General features: G+C 58.1%; 1 protein-coding gene across 3 annotated transcripts in view; it reads left to right on the top strand.

Annotated features, from left to right (window-relative positions):
- TMEM63B (transmembrane protein 63B) overlaps positions 1-21,456 on the top strand; it is a 23,715-nt gene extending 2,259 nt beyond the window's left edge. For 2 of the 3 annotated variants that reach the window (XM_070418511.1, XM_070418510.1), the window contains exons 2-24: positions 4,214-4,396; positions 4,673-4,752; positions 4,989-5,027; positions 5,961-6,051; positions 7,422-7,459; positions 8,379-8,521; positions 8,615-8,666; positions 9,139-9,247; positions 10,034-10,104; positions 13,162-13,242; positions 13,723-13,846; positions 14,450-14,583; positions 14,724-14,861; positions 14,995-15,148; positions 16,034-16,140; positions 16,374-16,460; positions 16,659-16,724; positions 17,929-18,091; positions 18,615-18,720; positions 19,656-19,823; positions 20,059-20,174; positions 20,344-20,424; positions 20,666-21,456. In XM_070418511.1, the coding sequence (XP_070274612.1) occupies positions 4,238-4,396; positions 4,673-4,752; positions 4,989-5,027; positions 5,961-6,051; positions 7,422-7,459; positions 8,379-8,521; positions 8,615-8,666; positions 9,139-9,247; positions 10,034-10,104; positions 13,162-13,242; positions 13,723-13,846; positions 14,450-14,583; positions 14,724-14,861; positions 14,995-15,148; positions 16,034-16,140; positions 16,374-16,460; positions 16,659-16,724; positions 17,929-18,091; positions 18,615-18,720; positions 19,656-19,823; positions 20,059-20,174; positions 20,344-20,424; positions 20,666-20,857 (2,499 nt within the window). In that variant the 5' untranslated portion in view covers positions 4,214-4,237 and the 3' untranslated portion in view covers positions 20,858-21,456. The remainder of the gene's footprint in view (positions 1-4,213; positions 4,397-4,672; positions 4,753-4,988; positions 5,028-5,960; positions 6,052-7,421; positions 7,460-8,378; positions 8,522-8,614; positions 8,667-9,138; positions 9,248-10,033; positions 10,105-13,161; positions 13,243-13,722; positions 13,847-14,449; positions 14,584-14,723; positions 14,862-14,994; positions 15,149-16,033; positions 16,141-16,373; positions 16,461-16,658; positions 16,725-17,928; positions 18,092-18,614; positions 18,721-19,655; positions 19,824-20,058; positions 20,175-20,343; positions 20,425-20,665) is intronic. The other variant, XM_070418512.1, reaches the window with a different exon arrangement.

Here is a 21,456-nt window from a genome sequence, read left to right as displayed (position 1 = left end):
AGCTGTGTGACCTTGACAAGTTACCTCACCTGTCTGAACTTCAGTTTCAATTAAAAAGTGTGTTTGCTATCACTTCCTTTCAAGATTTATTGTGGGGATCAAAGTAGACAACACGGGTAGAGTCTGGCACTCTGCCTGGTAGTTGATCAATAATGGGTTCTCTTCTCTGAACTTCTGACCCATTCTAGCATAGCATCACCCTCCTGTACTCCCACCTCCCGCTACCCAGGGAGTGGGTACGATTGAAGAGTTTGGGAACATTCCCTGCCTCTCAGTGGCAGAGTCCCGAATGTGGTATAAGCCCTTAGGCGGAAACAAGAAGCCCATCCTCACTGAGGGGCTCTATCATATTAAATTATATGTGTTATTTTTCTTTTTATTTTGAACAGTTTTTTCCCCCACACTTTATTAATAACAGAAGGTAATTTTTTAGAACCAATTATGTACCTTGACCTGTATTAAGAGCTTTACGTAAGTCATCTTGTTTAATCCTCAAAACAAGCACACGACTGCATTATTACCCCATTTTACGCATGAAGGAACTGAGGCCCAGGATGGTAATTTGCCCAGATCAAGCCCGATCTGTCTCATCCTCGAGCCTGTGCTTTTACCCACCTGGCTCTGTGCCTTGTTTCCTACACCTGCCCCAGAACCTAAAATCACAAACCCAAGGCCTGAGTGGGGTGGGGTTTGGAGCTACAAGCAAGAGGGAAGGCAAACAGGTAGAAAATAGGGTGTGGTGTTTTCCAGAGTGATAGCTGGCAGCCCCCAGCTCCCTGGTAGAAGTGGCTCCTCTGTTGGCAGCAAAGTGCAGTGGTTAAGAGCATAGACTTCAACTGGGTTGCCTCGGTCCATATCCGGATCTACCACAGACGGGCTGTGTGACATTGAGCAAGTTATGTGCCCTCTCGGTACCTCACTGTCCTCCCAGAGTTGTGAGGTGGAATAAATGAGCTAATATTTGTAAAGTGCTTAGAACAGTGCCTGGCACAGAATAAGAGTTAAAGAAGTACTTGATAAATGCATTCTTTTCCTGCTCATTTGTGGATACATTTTTGCCCATCCCTCTGAAGTTGGTAGGAACAGAGAGAGGCTATTCTGTTACAGATTAGAAGACTGAGGCCCAGGTTACATAGTAACAGAGTAGCCTCCGTCTTCATCTCCTCCCATTAGATCACACTATCTTCCTAGGATTCTAAGCCCTAAATTAAATCTTCCCAAGTAACTCTGTAAGAAAAGACTTGTAACTTACAACTCACCCACCCCTGCCGTGCACACTCTTCTTAATGGTAAAATAACAGCCTTCAGTTAGCCATAAATAAAATCTTCCATCACTCTCTACACACTTCCAGCTAAAAGCCTGCATCAGACGAGAAATTCCGGGATACAGCTGGCTCTGGCAACCCCATGGAGTGGAGGAACTCTCCTGCTCCCCTACTACCTATCCCCCCTCCCCCCCCCCAAAAAAAGTCTGCCTCATTCTCTTCCCTCTGTGCTGCTCTCAGTGAAGAAACAGCTGCCCCGGGTGAAACAGCCCAGCAAACCCACCCCCACAATTAAGAGTGTGGAGTAACCCTGTCAGCAAACAGAGCCACCAGCCCTGGCTCCATCCTACCTGCCCTGTGACCTCCTTTGAGGGGCTTCTCCTCCCTGGGTCCCTGAAAATGAGGATAGTGCTCTGATCGAGCCTGCCCTGCTTTCCTCATGGATTGGTGGGGAGATCAGTGCAATTTGGGGGCGGGGGGCAGAGTGCTTTGTGACTGTAAAAAGGAAGTCCCCGGATGCACATGGTGATTTCAGTTACTAAGCATCTACCTGGACCCTCCTCATGCACCCTACCTGGTTCCCTTAATATAGAAGCTCCCAGAATATTCCACATCTTTCCAACTGGAGAAGATTCGTGTCGGGGGGTGCTCCAGGGGTTTGTACCCATTACCTTCTGACCTGGTGGAGCCTTGGAGTTGAGAGAAACAGACAAGGAGTGGGAATGGGCTATCTTAATTTCTGGATTGCATTGGAGTTGGGGGTTCAGGGGGAACTAATGTACATGCCCCTCAACTGCCAGAGACCCAAGTGACCTGTACCTACCTTTAACCTCCCCTGGTACCCCAGAGTTCTGGGCACCCTGTGTTTACACATCCAGGCTCCCAGACAACCCCACATACATACCTCCACTTATAGCCCAAGACTCACTCCATCTCTGTGGGCTGCCATGCAGACACCTAGCTTCCCCCACCCCACCCCACCCCACACACATAAATACATCAACATGCATTTACAAACCTAGGTGCACACCCACGGTGCTCCCGTGTTCTCTCGCCAGAGGACAATGAATGAGCATATACCGAGTTTCCGTGGTCTGCGGAGCCCTATGCTAGGCACACCAGAGGAGCGCCGTGGTGCCCTGAAGAGTGGTCTAGCTTTAGAAAGAAGTTGAACTAGGTTTGCATCCCAGGCCCATCGTTTTGTTAGTAGTGTGACTTCAGCAGTTACTTAACCTTTTTGAGCCCCCATGTTTTCATCTTAAAATGCCAGTGTCCTCTAACTCAGGATTGTCGAGGATTAAATGAAATCATGTATGTATTCTTGAAACCATCGGTACTCTAAATGACACCTGCTATAATTACTAAATGTGTGTGTGTGTGTGTGTGTGTGGAGGGGGTTGGGGGGAAGGCAACTTAGGCTGGAAAGGAAGAGGAGGCGAATCACACGGGGCAGTTACTCCCTTAGCCTTCCTACCAGGCTTTCAGAGACTCCTGGGTACCAAGTGGAACACATAAACAGCCCCGCTTCTCCCTCCATCTAAGAGTTCGTGCCTCTTGCCCTGTGTTTAAGTGTTGGGGGGGGGGGGGGGGGTTGGTTGTGTGCAGGAATTGGTGGGCAGGAAAAACTCTGAGTCACCCCATGGGGCTGTGGGGACACGACCCCAGCGTTGCAGTCACCAATTCTGGGTTTGTTGTTCTCTTTGTCTGCTTTCCTTTCTTCCCTGGAGACACCACCCCTCCCCACCCCCACAAAGCAGAGCGGCAGTGTTGTCAGCAGGAGGGGGCCCCAGGGGCCCTCCAGTAAAACGGGGTGGGGCAGTGATGCCACAGCCACACTTCTCCCTGGGCGCCTCCCCAGAGCCCTGCGTGGCCGTCCCCAGGCACTTCCAGAACCCAGGCATCTGGGCTGCCTGTCCCTTCTCTTCTCCCCACCCTCCGCCTGGACCGTCGGACCATCCAGGGCTGGGCAGCCCTAGCAGGGAACCAGACTGGATGGCAGCACCCGGCAGCCAGGGCTTTGGGCCGGCTAAGAGGCCCCCGCCCACTCGCCCTTCCTTTGCCAATGGAAAAGCTCGCTGGAGGCACGGCATTCCCAGCCTGCCCTGCTCCTGCCTCTGGAGCAGGGCACTCTGGGAGTTGTAGTCTCCACACCATTCAGGTGACTCCGGTGCAGAAATAATGGGAGAGAGGTGAGGCAGTCTCGTGGAGAAGGGTGTAGCTGCTGCCTGGGCAGGGGGACAGGAATGAGAGTAAGCAACGCAAATCCAGGAGTCCTGCTTTTTAATCGACTTCCCACTCTGGCCCTATTCTCAGACCCCCTACTCTGGGGACAGAGGGGGCAGCTCTAAAGATGAATATCTTATTTTTGAAGTCAGTCATATTGGGAAGGTGATTAACACTTGAAAATTCTAAGCAAATGAAAACGTGCCATTTTCCTAACAGGGGTAGAAAGAGAAGATCAGGGTGCGGTCGCTGGCTCCTGGCCCACCCTCCCTTGGCCTAGAGACCCCTCCTTTTAGCCTTGGATCCTCAGGCCTAGGACCCCTCCCCGTCTTCTCTCAGGCTCAGCCCCACCCGCTGCCTCATGCAAGGAAAGAAGGAGACAGAGGCACTGTGTTTGGAGAGTATTTGCAAGTGTGTGTGGAGGTGGTGGGTGATAGGCGTTAGAGGCCCGCAGACGACTTCTAGCTTAGAAAAACCAGTCTCCCCAGTCCAGATCTGGGCCAACTTCCCCAGACCCGGGTGGCGTCACAGCCTGAGAGCCAGTGAAGGTAAATGTATGTGACTCAACCCTCCCCTTCCCAGGCCCTTATCTCTGGAGGCCAGAGCTTCCACCCACCCAGGGAGCCCCGTGACCTGCCCTCGCTTCCCCCTCCCCTCACCCACCTTGCCAGAGCTCTAAGAGGGACGGGGCCAAGCCTCTGCTGACCACTCTGCCCTCTGCCCAGGAGGACCATGCGGCAGTAGCAGCCATGCTGCCCTTCCTGCTGGCCACACTGGGCACCACGGCCCTCAACAACAGCAACCCCAAGGACTACTGCTACAGCGCCCGCATCCGCAGCACCGTCCTGCAGGGCCTGCCCTTTGGGGGCGTCCCCACCGTGCTGGCTCTCGACTTCATGTGCTTCCTCGTGAGTGCTCGCATGCCACCCACATCCTTGGCACCCACGCTCTGTACAGAGCTGGCTAATGCCTGGAGCTCTAACCACTCTCCCACCTGACCCTGACTCCCCAGGCTTAGCTGCAGGAGGGATCCCCATCACACAGCCCAAGCCTAGCCTCTGACCATTCACCCAGGCCAGGGCCACCCCCTCTAAGACAAGATGCTGGTCCCTCTGCCCCTGCTCTTCTGGCTAGTCCAGCGCGTGAGTGGCCTCTCCACCCGCCAACCCCTCCTCTTCCCTCAGGCATTGCTGTTCTTGTTCTCCATCCTCCGGAAGGTAGCCTGGGACTATGGGCGGCTGGCCTTGGTGACAGATGCAGACAGGTAAAGCTTTGGAGCTCCTCCCCCCCACACACATGCACACAGCTTGTTCCACACGCCTCTAGAAAAGGGCCAGCCCTCTGCCATCCCCCCTTGTTGGGGGGACAGAGAGGGGCCCATCCCAGAGCAGGCAAGGGGGGCATGAGGACCCGCAGTTGGGCCTTTGTCCCTTGCCATATCCAGGGACCCTCCTCCCTCCACCCCCCCCCTCCCTAACTTTGTCTGTTCTCTGCCCCCAGGCTCCGGCGGCAGGAGAGGGACCGAGTGGAACAGGAATAGTATGTGGGGCACCAGCCCCCTCATCCACTAAACCAGCTTTCTCTTTCCTTCTCTCATGCTTCTCTCCTCTCCTGCCAAGTTGCTGGTTTCTCTTCGCAGTTGTCTCTTCTGCAGGCTCATTTTCGGATTAACGCAGGCGGTGTGCTTTGCAGAGCAGGGGGCTCCCCAACTTGTCTCTGCCTTACCCCCCATCTCTCTCCCTGGCTCTCTGCCTGGGAGAAGCCCCTCCCCGTGCACCCAGCCTTCGTGGCCCTGGTTGGCTGGAGTGGAGGGGCCATCCTCCCGGAAATTCCCAGTACACTCACCCTGTGGGTGGCAGAGACAAGATTGGGTGTCACCTGTGGCTTCCCTAACAGCTGGTTCTTCATATTCCAGGGTTCTCTGCTCACTTCTCCTGGAGGCCTGAGAGGGGAGCTGCCCCAGGAGCCCCCAGTCTGGCCCTTTGTGTGTCACGTCTCAGTCTCTGTCTGTAGGACTAGTGTTGGAATTTCGGCAGCTGCTGGGGACAGGGAAGAGGGTGGATCAGGACCCACCTGGGAGGCATCCCCCCACTCCAGCCCCCCCCTTATCCCCACCCTCTGGGGCTCTCCTAGTCCATCCTTTCCTTCACCTCCCCATTGCCCTGTGCCCTGTCAGCTCCGGAACTGCAGGGCCGGTTCACACGCTCACTTCAACCTCCAGGGGGCAATGATGAAGACACCCTCCTCCCTTCCCCCTGCGGCCTGTGTCTGCTTTCCCAGACCCTGCTGAAGGGAAGAGGTAGACTGACGGGAGGCAGGGAGAGGGTAGTCATTTCTTCCTGCTCAGCCACTGCGCTTTCTGTGTCTTGTCTAACGCCTGGAGCTCTGGAGGGGGAGCCCACCCGCTTCACCCCTGCTCGCCAGGGGCTCAGACTCACCAGGCTCTCTCATTTCTCGTCTCCTCACCCCCAGTGTGGCGTCAGCTATGCACGGGGACAGTCATGACCGGTATGAGCGTCTCACGTCTGTCTCCAGCTCCGTCGACTTTGACCAAAGAGACAACGTGAGTGCCCGCCCCGGAATTCTTAGCCACCCTGGTCCTCGGGGGCAGGGGGGCTCCGCAGCCTCTAGCTTCCGGTGACCAGTCCGACCTGTGGTGCTATGGGAGCCACAGGATAACCACCCAGACCGGAACTCCTGGCGCTGTCCTCCATGCCAGCCTCCACGCTGGCACCAGCTTAATTCGTGATTTCAGACTTGTTCCACTGTAGCGTTCAGTGCCCGCCTCTTGCTTAATTCTAAGGACCCCTTTTTCCTTAGACGTGGTCTTAGAAGTAATAATGAGCTTTCCATGCTGCTTACAAGACATACAGAACTCACTGTGCTGCTCAGAGGGTGCAGGCAGGCAGGCAGCCCCTGGCTGGCTGGCTGGCTGGCTGGGTGGGGCCAGTTGACGGGCTGGCGGATTGGAGCCGAGTGGCAGGGGCCCCTGAAGATACGGCTTGTCCTTGGGGATTCACAGCCGTCTCCAGACCCCCTTTCACATCAGACCCAACACCCTGGCATTCCCTGCCTGGCCCTGTTGTTCTGACAGGGTGAGTGTCCTGGTCAGACCCTAATCTTTAGGCCCTAGGGTGGCCCTGGTCAGTCCCGCTTAGGCTGCGGCCCCTGGGCTGCAACCGCTGAGATAGCTGTAGCAGAAGAAGCCTGTCCGCTTCCTGAATTGGATGCCTGCTGGTAAGTGGCTAAGCAAAGGTGTCACCTGCCTGCCAGAGGCGCCCAGATGGTCCCCAGACTCGGTGACATTGGCAACAGGTAGCACAGTCCTGCATCTTGGCCAGAGGGTAGCTCTCTCTCCCAGCCTGTGTGAAGCCTGGACCTTTCCCTGGCAGGAAGGTGGGGAAGGGTTCTCCCTGCCCAGCCCTCCCCCGCATCCCCCGGCTCTGAGTGTGGGCTCTGCCGGAAGGCGGGTCTGGGGACTTGTGGATGGGAGATGGGGCTCAGCGACCTCTGAGGTGTGCCCGCAGACAAGTGGCAGGATCCCAGGCAGTGTGGCCCAGCCCGCTGCTTGTGGCAGCCATGCTGCCAACTCTCCTTCTTAGCTACAGGTCTGGAGGTCCCCGCTGCTCTTCCTCGATCCCCGAATCCCACCCATCCCTACCCTGGCCACACAGCTGCAGGCCTGCTCCAGTCTGCCGCCCTGTGGGGTGTTTGCGGGGATCGTAGCTCTGGGCATGGTCCCTTTCTTTGCCCTTGGTCCCATTCTTCCTTGAAGGCTGGCCCTTCCCTCTCTCCCTCCCTGGGGTGAGCCAGTTTCTTGGGGGTCGGGGGAGAGGTTGTGGAAGCTACACCAGGGTGAGTGGGACCTGGAGGGGGGGGGGGGGTAGGGCGGCGGGGGCTGGGGCTGCTGCTGATGGCCCTCTGTCCCCCCAGGGTTTCTGTTCCTGGCTGACAGCCATCTTCAGGATAAAGTAAGTGAATGGTCTTCAGGCTCTAAAGAAAGAAACAGAAAAACTTCAGAACTTGTCATCTCCCCACAAAATCCAGAGGCCAGCAGCGTTGAGGGCCTTAGCGCTCCTAGCCAGCCCAGCACCCTCCTCCTTCCTCCAGGAGCCTGGCCCTGGGGCCCTGGCTTCCGCGGAGCCCTGAGCTAGCCTCACGACCACCCATGGTCTCCTGTGCCCCCTGCCTGGGAGGCCCACTCCACCCACCGCTCTCCCTGCCCCTGTGGGTGGGAGCAGCAGGCAGGCTGGGAGCAGCCCGCCAGCAGCAGGCAGGAGCCAGTGTCCAGCAGAAGGCAGATCGCGAGTGCGGCAGGCAGGCAGTGAGCGCTGAGAGAGGCAGGAAGCCGCACAGGTCAGCACCGCCACCACCCGCAGCCCCCAGGCCCCCCACGTGTGCCACGTACTGCGTGCACCAGCACCCATAAGGGGCCTGCTTCCCGAACCCCGCTCCAGCCTCCTGCGGCTGCTTCTTCCTGTCACCGGTTCTCCTCCTTTTGCCTCAACCCCCCTTTTCCCGTCTTCCTCTGTTCCTTTCCCTTTCTCTCCATCCCTCATTTCTCTGTGCAGTCTTTCTTCTTCTTTTACTCCTCTCTCCTTCCTCTCTTCCTTCCAAACTTTCTTCCTGTTCCCTCAGTTATTCCTCTCCTTCTCTCTGTTCTTCCTTTTCCTCCCCTCTCCCTTCATCCTTCTCTTCCCCTTTCCCTTCCCACTCCTTCTCCCTCCCTTCCCAACAAACAGGAGACTCAGGCCCCATTTCAGCCCCACACTGATGCCAGATTGGCAGGGGCCGGGGGGGGGGGTGAGATGGGGTGGGGTGGGCAAGGGCAGGCAAGTCAGTCCCTGGTGGCCTGGTCCTCACCTGCCGCCTCTGTCCACTGCACCTCAGGGATGACGAGATCCGGGACAAGTGCGGGGGCGACGCCGTGCACTACCTGTCCTTCCAGAGGCATATCATCGGGCTGCTGGTCGTCGTGGGCGTCCTCTCCGTGGGCATCGTGCTGCCTGTCAACTTCTCAGGGGACCTGCTGGGTCCGTGAGGGCCAGGATGGGTGGGGCGGAGAGGAGGGGCCGGAGGCCACAGGCCCTGACCCCTGCCATCCTCTCCCTCTCCCCACCCCCCAGAGAACAATGCCTACAGCTTCGGGAGAACCACCATTGCCAACTTGAAATCAGGGTGAGTTTGGGAAGCAGGCCCGTGAGGCCAGGGTCCGGGTCAGAGCTGAGCCCTGACAAGGAGGGAAGGAGAGGGAGTGTGGGGGGACAGTGGCTGAGGCTGAGGCTGTGGGTCCCGGAGGCTGGGAGTGGAAGCAGAAGAGGTAGAACCGGCTGTGGGTGGCCAAGAAGGACCAGGTACAGAGAGGAGGATGCCGCCTCAGGCCAGGCCAGCGAGACCACCTGGGGGCAGGGGGGAGGGCAGCGTAGCCAGGGGGGAGCGCACGAAGAGGTGACCTCTGGGACATTTCCGTTGGAATGGGACCGTCTCAGAGTCTAGAGGATGTGGGGTGTGGGCCCGCTCTGTGGGGTATCCGTTCCAGAAGACGTGGCCCTGGAGGGGCCCTGTACCGGGGTTTGATTACCACCGAGAGGTCGGGGCTGTCTGAGTGGGTTTCTAGCCCCTGTGGCTTCTGCGCCCTCTGCTCTGCCAGGAACCACCTGCTCTGGCTGCACACCTCCTTCGCCTTCCTGTACCTGCTGCTCACCGTCTACAGCATGCGCAGACACACGTCCAAGATGCGCTACAAGGAGGATGACCTGGTGAGTGGGGCAGCGCCGGGACCACCCGTGCCCGCCTCTTCCCTCCCCCCCAGACCTCTCTTGTACATCAGCCCCAGAGTCAGGCCAGCTCGGTTGGACTCCTGGTCTAGCAGCTCAGGAGCCCCCACCCTGTAAGTTAGTTGTTACCTCCTTGGTTTCCTCTCCCGACCAATGAAGTAACAGCAGTGCCTCTCCTGAGGGTGGTGGGAAGGTGAGGTGAGGCGATGCATGGACAGCACCCAGTGCTGTGCCTGGCACTCAGGAAATGCCATGGTTGTGAAATCCCCTCCCCTTCTCCACTGATTCCCTAAAACCCATGGTCGGCAAACCATGGCTCGAGAGCCACATGCGGCTCTTTGGCCCCTTCAGTGTGGCTCTTCCACAAAATACTGACTTCTGCGCATGGGCCACGAAGTTTCAATCACACTGTACGTGCGTACCCGCACGTGGTATTTTGTGGAAGAGCCACACTGAAGGGGCCAAAGAGCCGCATGTGGCTCACGAGCCTCGGTTTGCCGACCACGGCCCTAAACTATTAGCAAACGCCCACACTCTGTGCCAGCCATTGTTCTGGGTCTTCACGGCCTGTGGACCCGAGACTGGCACCCCATCTCCTCGCCGCAAGCCCTCACAGGGCAGGGGCCAGATGGCTCTTTCGTTAGGCTCACTGCCTGATTTCTACTAGAAATTCACCAAGGCCTGTCCACCTCTGTCTGCTTCTCTCTGCTCTCCACTTCCCCACCCCTCCCTGCACCTTCGATCCCTCTCACCTGCCTCTCACGCCAGGTGAAGCGGACTCTCTTCATCAATGGAATCTCCAAATATGCAGAGTCAGAAAAGATCAAGAAGCATTTTGAGTGAGTAGCCACACCCCCCCACCTCCCCACCCCAGGCCCTGCAGACCCTTCTTTGCCTTTCAACTCCCAAGACCCTCCTCACGCGCCTCCCACTCCTCTCCCTCCAAGGCCTGGGCCGCATGAGGGTGGAGGTTGGACTAAAGAATTATCTGGCTCTAGGGAGGCCTAACACTTGGGCTGGGTGATTGGCACCTCTAGGAACACAAGAGAAATACTTGAAATACTTGAGAATGAGTCCAGTCTGTGCCACACAACCACCCCCGACCCCTCCATCCCCCGCCGTTTTCCGACATGAGCTGGATCGTGGGTTGTTGCCAGAGGGTCCATGATGTGTAGCTTTTTCATAAAGTCTGGAGTTTGTGTGTAGCCTGGCGGGGAGAGCTTCATCATGGAGCCCAGGAGCGCCTGGCCGTGTGCTCTCTGAGGCTCTTCCCAGCTCTGGAAGGCTGTCTCAGCCGGGAGGGGCATGTACACCTCCAGGAGCCCCAGGTGCCAGACGGTCTGTGTGCAGGATCAGGGATCCTAGCATCATTCATCTGGCCACTCAGCAAACTTCCTCAGGTGCTCAGGCACGAGTCAGCGTGGTGGGCCTCGGGACTATACGGGTGAAAAAGGGATCGACAAACTCTCGGGGGTTCGCAGTATGGAGGTCAGCTCTAGGAGCCAGTCCAGGGCCTGATCACAGAGTGGCCTGGGGTCAGTCTGTGGTCAGAATTAGGAGTTGATAAGGGGCGTTGATGGTCTGAATTAGGGCTATCTGTGTCAGGATCGGGATTTGGTGAGGTCTGGACTCACTGTCAGTTGGCTGGGATCAGAGGTCAGGCGCTGTTCCCGGTCAGGACAGTGTTGAGAGTGAGTCTGGTCAGGGTCAGGTTCCTCCCTCTGTGTTATGGGAAAATGACTGTGTTGTGATCAGCATGGGCAGATAAACACTCATTCATTCAATAGGCATCTATTAGTCACCTCCTATACCCCAGGCATAAGTAAATGAGAAACAGGCCCGCCCTCACAGCAGTCAACATTAAATCAAACTTGGTCAGTATGAGAGAACAATTTGGGTCCTATCTGGCATTCAAGCCGTGATCAGCATTAGGGGGCAGTCTGGGTCAGGATTAAGGACAGGGAATGCTCAGAATTAGGTGACATCTTAATATTACCATCCAATTGGAATCAGCTGTCGGCTTGTTCTGATGAGTCCTTTAATAACAAGTATCTCTTGAGCTGCCCTGTGGCTTCGCTGAAGTAGGAACTGGGGAAATAACAATAAACAGAAAAGAAGAAGTCCCCACCTTCACCTGCTTACATTCTAGGGGGCTGAGGAGGACAGTAAGCAAATGAACTGGTAATAGACACTGTGTCAAGTAGGGGTTGGTGCTAAGAAGGAAACCAGCCTGGCTGGTGTGGCTCAGTGGTTGAGCATCAACCTATGAATCAGGAGATCACGGTTCATTTCCCAGTCAGGGCACATGCCCGGGTTGTGGGCTCCATCCCCAGTGCGGGAGGCAGCGGATTGATGATTCCCTTTCATCATTGATATCTCTCTCTCTCTCGCCCTCTCCCTTCCTTTCTGAAATCAATAAAAATATATTTAAAAAAGAAGAAAACCAAAGCTGGAAGAGGGGCAGAGTAAAGGAGTCAGGAAGGGTGTTCGGATGGGGTGAGTGGGGGGACTCTGACAGGGGAACATTTGAGCAGTTGATGCATGCAGTGAGGGAGTGAACCCCACAGCCAAGCATCCATTCATTCCACACACATTTGTTGTGCACCTACTGTGTGCATCATACCAGGAAGACAAAGATCCAGACATGGTGGCTGTCTGTGGGGAACTCGTGATCCAAGTCATCTGTGTTAAGGGTCGGGCTGTGGTTCTGTTTAGGAAATAGCCTTTGATTAAAATGGGTGGTTAGCCTATAAAGCAGGGGTGGTCCTAATTGGAGTTTGGGGGATACATGGGGTGAATATTATGGCGTAGCCATTTCATTGATCCAGGCTTCAGCACATGTTCATCGGGCACCTACTGTGTGCGAGCTATTGGCTCAGGCATGGGTATGTGGTGATACACAGGCTGCCTGTCCTCATGGAGCCCCTGGGCCAGTGGACAGTATTAGGGCTTGTCGTCCAGGCCTGGGGTCTGTCTGGATTGGAGGACTGGCCCAGCAGAGTTAGGGAATATCCTGTGTGCAAAATCAGGGAGCCTATGTGGCGGGGATTAAGGGATTAGAGATTAGTCTGGTGAGAATGAGGGCTCACCCTGCCACAGGGGTGAGGCCCTTCCAAAGAGGAACCCTAAAATGGTTTGAAAACGACATTGTCAGGGGAAAGGTCCTGGAAGTGCTTTCCAAGAACCCCACCCCAGATTTCAGTTTCCAGGTTCTCGTGTATTTGTGTGGTCCATCTGGTTGCTTCAGAACCGTGTCTCATGCATCTGTAACACTTACTGGTCCTTCATAACAATGTTTCATGGGGCTCAGTCCAGATTAGGGATTAAGACCAGTCAGCAGGTACCCCGTGGGCCCTGCCAGGTACCAGGTACTGAGAGCCAAGAACAGTCTGTGGTCAGTCTCAAGTCAAGGTTGGGGTCAATCTAGGGTCAGGGTTAGAGGTCAATCTTAGGTCAGGATTCAGGATCAATCTCTGGTTGGGCTTAGGGCAGAGATCACTCTGTTGCCTGGGCTGGGGGTTGGTTGGGGTCAGTCCATGGTCAAGGCTAAATGTTGAACTGTACCCAGACGTTCTGGGGACAGGGTAAAGGGAACTATCCATGAGGAGAAACAGTCTCTCGACGTAAAGTTCACAGCCTTGGACAAGAGTCAGACCACAGTCGTGGCGGCTCACACGCGCTCACACAGCCCCCACACCTCTGTGCACACTCCCCCAACTCAGATCCACATGAGGAGGAATTTCAGAGTTGTATTCTCGGAGAACTCTCATTTGTGTAGACTAGGAAAGAGGTTGCTTGAATTGGGGATGTGTGTCTTGAAGGTGATGGGGTCCTGCATGCAAGTTGGGGCGTGTGGGCAGGGCCCCCGCTGAAAATGATGGTGGACTCTATTTCAGGGAGGCCTACCCCAACTGCACGGTCCTGGAAGCCCGCCCATGTTACAACGTGGCTCGCCTCATGTTCCTCGACGCAGAGAGGTAATGGGCCCGGGACTGGAGTGGGGAGGGACCCCCGAGGGCCTGCTGCCCATGGAGGAGGGTGTCTTGGATTCACAGAGGAGCCTGGCTCCCCTGCCAGGTGTTTCCCAGGGCACTGGAGTGCTTATCAGTTTAGCTCTGGAGAGAGTGAGGCCTAGAGATCAGAGCTGGTTGCAAAAGGAAGGGGCTCCTCGTCTCCACCCCCTCTGAGGACAGACCCTTCTTTAAACTACAGTGTCAGGAATGGGGGCCAGACTATAGGGAGAATTTCTGGCCTTCAAGGGATGGGGACATGTTTGAACTATGCATCCTAAACAAACCCAAGAGCAAGATAGCCCCGTCCTTGGGGAGTGGACTAGATGATCCCTGAGCTGGGCCCCCTACCCATCCTCCCAGTACCAGCCCTGCCCCAGCCCTATTCCCCACCCCCCGCCCCTGCCCCAGCCAGGCAGGCTGTGACTGGGCACCTGGGTTCCACAGGAAGAAGGCTGAGCGGGGAAAGCTGTACTTCACAAACCTCCAGAGCAAAGATAACGTCCCCACCATGATCAACCCCAAGCCCTGTGGCCACCTCTGCTGCTGTGTGGTGCGAGGCTGTGAGCAGGTATGAGGTGGGCTGGCCAAGGGGCGTGCCGGGCCTGGGCTCACACCGCAGGGCCCCAAAGCTGCAGGTGGCATGGGGAGGAGTCGGAAGGTCCTGGGGGGACAGGTCACAGCAGACATGGATGCTCCCTGCGATGCATGTCCCACAACCCTAGGAACACACACATCAGCGGGCCCTGCACTTAACACCCAAAGGTAAACAGACTCCCAGAGGAGGCCAGGCCGGGCTGGAGCCAGGCCAGGGCAGGGCGCAGCCCCTCTCTCAGCGGCCCTCCGCCTGTTCCTACAGTCCTTGCAGCCCCATCCCCACGGTTGGGTTGCCCCCTGTCCCTACAGTGACCAAATTTTCAAGCCCTGAATCAGATGAGGTGAGCCGAGAGGACAGTGTTGTGCTGTATTTACTGGCTCAGTGGCTTCTAGGCAAGTTTCTTGACTGCTCTGTGCCTCAGTTTCCTCATCTGTAAGATGGGGCTAAGTGTACCTACCTCATAGGATTGTGAGAGACGGACAGCTCAAAGCAGCGCCTGGCCTGTAGGAAGCTGTAGGTCAGTGCCGGCTGGTGCTGTGGGCTCTCTGCCCAGATCTGCCTCCCCCTCCCTGGCAGGTGGAGGCCATCGAGTACTACACGAAGCTGGAGCAGAAGCTGAAGGAGGACTACCAGCGGGAGAGGGAGAAGGTGAACGAGAAGCCTCTTGGCATGGCCTTCGTCACCTTCCACAATGAGACCATCACCGCCATGTGAGCCTCCTCCCAGCCTGCCCTCCCCCAGCCTAGGCCCCCAGTGATCAGCAGGGACTCCCAGGTCCCTGGGTTCATCAGCTGTCGGCAGTGGGGTCCCCACCGGCTGGTGCCCCGGTAACTGGTGTCCATCCCCACAGTATCCTGAAGGATTTCAACGTGTGTAAATGCCAGGGCTGCACCTGCCGCGGGGAGCCTCGCTCCTCGTCCTGCAGCGAGTCCTTGCACATCTCCAACTGGACCGTTACCTACGCCCCTGACCCCCAGAACATCTATTGGTGAGCAGAGGGCAGGCTTCATGGGACCTGGGTGGGCTCCAGCGGGCAGAGGGGAGGGGAGGGAGAGCTAGGTGTCCCTGGGGACCAACCAGGCATCTGGTCCCTGGAGTGACTGCCTCCCCTTCCTTCCCAGGGAGCACCTCTCCATCCGCGGCTTCATCTGGTGGCTGCGCTGCCTGGTCATCAATGTCATCCTCTTCATCCTCCTCTTCTTCCTCACTACCCCGGCCATCATCATCACCACCATGGACAAGTTCAACGTCACCAAGCCCGTGGAGTACCTCAATGTGAGGCCACATACCCCACCCCTCCACTGTGTGTCTCAAGACACAGAAATCAGGCTCTGAATCCCTCCTGGGAAGGGGCGGGAACCAGAATGCCTCCTGCCCAGCCCCAGCCACCAAGAGGTTCCCCCGTGACCGTGGGCTGCAAATCCCACTGTGTGCTTCCCTGGGTTCCTCACCACCTTCCCCCAGGGAGCCCCCCTTGCATGTGCACACACAGAGAGACCCGGGGAAGAAAGGGAGCCCAGGCCCGGTCCTAACTGACCATGTGACCTTGGATACGTCCTACCCCTCGTCCCTCGTTCTCCCCAACAGTAGAATAGAAGGTTCAGACTAGGTCGTTGGCTTCCCAACTTGGAGCTTTTATCAGAAGGAATCTTACATGAAACCCAATATGGAAAATCAAGGCTCCTCAGATGACAATAGAGTGGGGGACACTCCACCTGGTCTCCCCTCCCCCCTCCTGCCACATCATTCAAAGGAGGATAGTTTGGGAATCTCTGAGCGATAATAGCACAGTAGATAAGACCCAGGCTACCTAGGTTCAAATCCCCACCCCTCTGCTTACTAGCTGGATTAGCTATTGAACTGTGTGGGGGCTTTGCCTCAGTTTGCTCATCTGTAAAACGGAGTAATAGTGTTACGAGGAATACATGTAAAGTGCATGATCAGTGCTTGGCACGTAGTACAAACTCAGCAAATACTAATATATTCACCCTGGGGTTGTGCATATGGCCCTGGCCCCAATCCTCAACCCTTGGCCTCCAGGTGTTCTGGACTTCTGATATGGGGCCCAGGGCTCAGTGGGGGAGGGGGCAGGTAAGCAAAGCAAGGCAGACCCACTAGACTTCCCTCACCTGACTCTCCCCCACCCATGTACCACTGCAGAACCCCATCATCACCCAGTTCTTCCCCACCCTGCTGCTGTGGTGCTTCTCTGCCCTGCTCCCCACCATCGTCTACTACTCTGCCTTCTTCGAAGCCCACTGGACACGGTGAGACCCCTCCATATACTGACCCCTAGAGCACACCCGTGCCACTGGACAGCCCTTTGCCATTTAGGCTCCCTGCCCCCGGGGTCCCAGAGCTGGCAGAGAAGGGATGGTGCCAGCATCCTCACCGTGGGAAGCCCCCTCTTCCCAGGGGTCCTTCCTGGGACACTGTGTTGGCTGGGGGAGCAGCATGGGGACTGGCCCGCCTGACCTCGGCCCCTCTGCCCCGGCCTCAGCTCCGGGGAGAACAGGACCACCATGCACAAGTGCTACACCTTCCTCATCTTCATGGTGCTGCTCCTGCCCTCGCTGGGACTGAGCAGGTGGGTCCGCAGGAAGGGACGGGAGCTATGGGGAGCTATGGGGAGCGGGGGGGTCGCAGGATGAGGAGAGGGAGCAGTTCAGGCTCCCACCTCCCCTCCCAAGCAAGGGACCCTGTGTCTAGGGGCATCCTCAGAGGCTCCTGGCTGGGACTCCCCATCCCTACTCCAGCCCCCCACCACACCTCTCCTCCTCTCCAGCCTGGACCTCTTCTTCCGCTGGCTCTTTGACAAGAAATTCTTGGCTGAGGCAGCTATTCGGTTTGAGTGAGTGACCGGGGCCCCCAGGGAAGAAGACTGGAAGGAGGATGGGAATGCCTGGGAGATCCCTCCTTCCCCTGGGAGGGTACAGGAACGCTCCCTACCCCTGCGGCTGGGAGGAAGAGGGGCTTACGTCACAGGCTGCCGGGATCATCCCAGAGGACCCTCACGTGTCTCAGGCGATGCCTGGGAGTTGTCCCTGGGGTTGTGTTGGGGCTCACTCCAAGGTCACCCTCAAGGTGTATTTAAGGCCACACGGTAGCGGGGGGTGGGGGTGGGGGGGGGAGCTTGAGGGCTCTGGGTTTGTATTCTGGGGTGGACTCTGGGAGTCTAGAGTGTCCCTTGGGAGGTTTGGAGAGGTATGCGTGGTGGGATCTTGGGGGTCCCTAGAGGTATCCTTGATGGTCTCTGGAGCCCACACTTTTGAGTATCTGTGGGGGACTCGGGCTCACACTTTGGGGTACTTACGGGGCACAAGTTCTGGGAACACCTCTCACGTTTCAGGCTCCTGTCCAGAGGTGTGACTGTGGCGTTCTTTCTGGGCACCTGCTCGGGGAGTCCCTGGGAGGGTGTCTTAGGGGTGTGTGCCATGGCTGTACTGTGGGTGCAGCTTTCGGGGTCTTGCTCTGGGCCACCTGTGGGAATCTTGGGCTCACACTTGGGGTGTCATGAGCATCTTGGTCTCTTCCCTCTGAACATCTCTAGGGGAGGATTTCTGAGCTTGTGTTCTAGGGGTGACTGAGGCTCATCCTCGGGGGTAACTTTGGGTTCAGTTAAGGCCTACAGAGGGGAGCCTTCTGGGTGTTCCGGGGCACACTCTCAGGGATCTTTGCAGGGGGGGGGGGGGGGGGTCTCAAGGGTTGTCTCTGGAGATCTCGGGAGTCATACCCTGAATACTGGTGGCCTGAGGGGGTCTCAAGCACTCTCTCCATGGGGCTTTATGGGGCACAGGTTCTCAGGGCACCTCTGGGTGTCCACGCACATGGAGGTGTCCGAAGTGTCACTGACACCCTGGCGTCTGCCTATGGGGCTCACACTCTGGGGGGACTGGGCCACCCAGGCGCTTGAGGGCTGAGCTGGGACACCTGGTGCTCACAAGGCAGCTGGTGGGGGGGGGGGGGTCGGGGGGGGGGGGTTATGGTGCTGGTGCAGTGGGCAGGAGGCCCCCAGGCCCCCCAGGGTACAGTGCTGGAGCACCCGGTGCCCGTAGGTGCGTGTTCCTGCCCGACAACGGCGCTTTCTTCGTGAACTACGTCATTGCCTCGGCCTTTATCGGCAACGCCATGGACCTGCTGCGCATCCCAGGCCTGCTCATGTACATGATCCGGCTCTGCCTGGCGCGCTCGGCCGCGGAGAGGCGCAACGTGAAGCGGGTACGGCCGCCCGGCGCAGCGGCCTGCACAGCGCCCCTGGTGGGCCCGACCAGAAACAGCGGCAGTGCTAGGGTGTGGGGCTTCTGGGTGCTGGGCTGTCCCCCTCCCGTCTGGGCCTCAGTTTTCCCGTAGGAACAGTGATGAGTCAACACAGATAACCCTGAAGGCCCTGGCCAGTTCTGAGGGTCTAGTGCTCTGTGGTGGGAGCTGGGGGAGATCCAGGTCCCTACCCCTAGGGCCCCTGGTCCTAACCCCACAGGACTCTGAGCATCCATTCCCAAGTGCACCCCCTGCCAGTCCCTGCTCCCTTGAAGGCCCCTGCCCATGCCCTGTCGCTCTCCACCCTGACCTCCTTCTCGGCCACAGCTCCTCTCTTCATCTGCTTTGCCCTGCCCTGCCCTGCACTGGAAATGGGTTCCTTTTCCCCACTGCCTTTCCTGGCCCCCTCCCCTCCCACCTGCCCTGTGCCCCTCCAGGCTCTCCCTCCCTGCCCTGAGCCACCTCCTGCCCATCTCCCCCCCAGCATCAGGCCTACGAGTTCCAGTTTGGCGCAGCCTACGCCTGGATGATGTGCGTCTTCACGGTGGTCATGACCTACAGTATCACCTGCCCCATCATCGTGCCCTTCGGTAGGCACCGCCGCGCCGGGACCTGGGCCCTGCTCGGGGGGACCCAGGACCTCACGCCCTCCACTCTAGTAAGGCAGGCCGCCCCGAGTGGACAGGGCCCTGGCTGGGAGACCGGCCCCTCCGGCCTCCCACCCGGTTCCTGGCTCAGTCTGGGACCCGGCCTGGGGGGAGGAGGGGAAAAGCCATCTCAGCTCAGGCTGGACCCCTGGGCACAGTCACCCCAACATGACCATCCTCGCCCACACCAGGGCTTCCCACTCAGCGGGATCTACTGGGACACACGTCACATACCCACTGAGGCGTCACACACGACTACACAGGAGCCATGGGCACTCTTGTACACAGCCCTGTAGACTCGGGAAAGGCCTGCGTCCAGGGTGGGGCTGGATCCCTCCAGCGCCTGGCTGAGCTGTGTGACTTAGGCCAGTCCCTCTTCTTTCTGAAATTTAGCAGAGTTTCTCTTCAACTGTTGCCCTCACGAGTGGCCTCTACTTCCCCCCAAAAAACATCCTAACCCATTAACCACCCTCCCTGGTTATTGAAGGCTCCAAACTCCCAAACTAACCTCCTTGTCCTCATCCCAAAGCTCCCATCCCCTCGGCCTCCAGGAAGATAGAACGTGCCTCCCAATGTATACTCGTCTGTTTAGGAACAGCAGCAGGAAAAAACTGTGGATTTTAACAGGATGCTTGTTGACCCAAACGAGCGGGTTTCTCACAGTAGAGTGGCTAGTGAGGGGCCGCAGAACGAGGGAGGGCAGCAGAGGAAGCTGGGCCTGGGCCTGCTGGGGCCGGGGGCACACGCCTGTGTGGGGCCGAGGCAGGAGAAGGGAGGCCGGCTCCTCAGGGGCCACGAAGGACCGGGACACCCTGTGCCGGACGCACAGAGGTCTGGCAGCACTGGTTCAAGGTCAGGGCCCGTGTGGCTTCCCCCAGGGCTCATGTACATGCTGCTGAAGCACCTGGTAGACAGGTACAACCTCTACTACGCCTACCTGCCGGCCAAGCTGGACAAGAAGATCCACTCGGGGGCTGTGAACCAGGTGGTGGCTGCGCCCATCCTCTGCCTCTTCTGGCTGCTCTTCTTCTCCACCATGCGCACGGGTGAGGGCCCTCCCCTGGGGCTGGGGTGGGGCCGCGGGGCTCCCTCCGGCGTCCAGGCAGAGCAGGCCCCAGGAAGGTCCGTGGTGGGGGAGGGGGCACAGGCAGGCCAGGGAGAGGCAGCAGCACAAGGGAGTGTGGGGCTGCATTCAGAAGGTAGCAAAACAGAGTGGGAGCCCCTGGGAGGGGCCTAGAGGGGAGGTAGCAGCTCGTTCTTTGCCCCCCCCCCCCATAACAGGGTTCCTAGCCCCCACGTCCATGTTCACATTCGTGGTCCTGGTCATCACCATTGTCATCTGTCTCTGCCACGTCTGCTTCGGACACTTCAAATACCTCAGTGCCCACAACTACAAGGTGTGGGGCGAGGGGGTCCGGGGGCGGCTGAGGGCAGAAGCTCCAGGGCGTGCAGGGGGGTGGCTGGGAGCTGAGGGCAGGGGCAGTGGGTGCCGAAAGGGTGAGGGGTCGTGATGGTGGCTGAGGGGAAGGACACCCCCCAATCCCTGACTCATCCCGGGCCCTCAAGATTGAGCACACAGAGACAGATACCGCGGACTCCAGAAGCAATGGCCGTCCCCCCACTGTTGCCGCTGTCCCCAAATCTGCGGTAAGTGCTCCACTCCGTGGCCAGGGTGGGGAGGGGCCTCGGAGACAGCCCAGCGCTGGCTGACCCCCTACCCTCCAGAAAGGGGATAGGGGCAGGAGCGACCTGCTTCACTGGGGGCCGCCCGCCTCCCCTGGGCACAGGGTCCCGCCCCGTCCCCTGCAGGCCCCGAGACTCTCCGTCCGTCACCCCTCCCCACAAGGGGCAGCTGTCCACCCTCACGCCTCACTCCTTTCCCCTTCAGAAATACATCGCTCAGGTGCTGCAGGACTCAGAGGCGGACGGGGATGGGGATGGGGGTCCTGGAAGCTCGGGGGACGAGCCCCCGTCCACCTCGTCCCAGGATGAGGAGCTGCTGATGCCACCCGATGGCCTCACGGACACAGACTTCCAGTCTTGCGAGGACAGCCTCATAGAGAATGAGATCCACCAGTAAGGGGAGGGAGGGCCCTGGAGGCCACGCCCTGCCCCACCCGTCCACCCCTCATGGACACTAAAAAAACGCTAATAATTTATTAGATCTAAAGCCCCTTCCTCCCCCATCCCTGCTTTCATTAAGGTATTTAAACCTGGGGGTTTGCTGCTCTCCCCCACCACAGAGGGGAGAGAGAGCCCCTAACCTCAGTGAGGAGAGCCCCGAGCCGGCCCCGGGGCAGAGGGGTGTGGACACAGTTCCCCCAGATCAGTGCCCCCCGCCCCAGGCTAGTCGTGTGGTCAGAAAAGGGTTAATGAGAGCCAAGGTGGGTACCTGGTGCCATGGCTGGAGACGAGGGGGGCGTGCAGAAGATCAGGGCAGCCCCAGTTCTGTCCTCCCCCCCAAGGCCCCCTGGGATCTGGCACTCCAGGGAAATGGAGCCTCAGCCCCTGAGGGTTGCATGAGAGGGGAGGGGGGTGCCGAGTGGGAGGAAGAGCCAGGCCTGAACCAGGGGGTGACCTGGGGTGGGGGATGGGCATGGCTGACACTGGAAAATGGGTTTTTGCACTGGTTTTTTTTTTTTTTTTCCTTTAAAATAAAAATGGAAAGAAAAGCTCTGA

Source organism: Myotis yumanensis, unplaced genomic scaffold, assembly GCF_028538775.1.
Source record: "Myotis yumanensis isolate MYYU_CA2020_CCGP unplaced genomic scaffold, mMyoYum1.0.hap1 SCAF_6, whole genome shotgun sequence".
Taxonomy (NCBI): domain Eukaryota; kingdom Metazoa; phylum Chordata; class Mammalia; order Chiroptera; family Vespertilionidae; genus Myotis; species Myotis yumanensis.
Note: the sequence above shows the minus strand (reverse complement) of the source record. Positions and strands in the feature narration are given on the sequence as shown.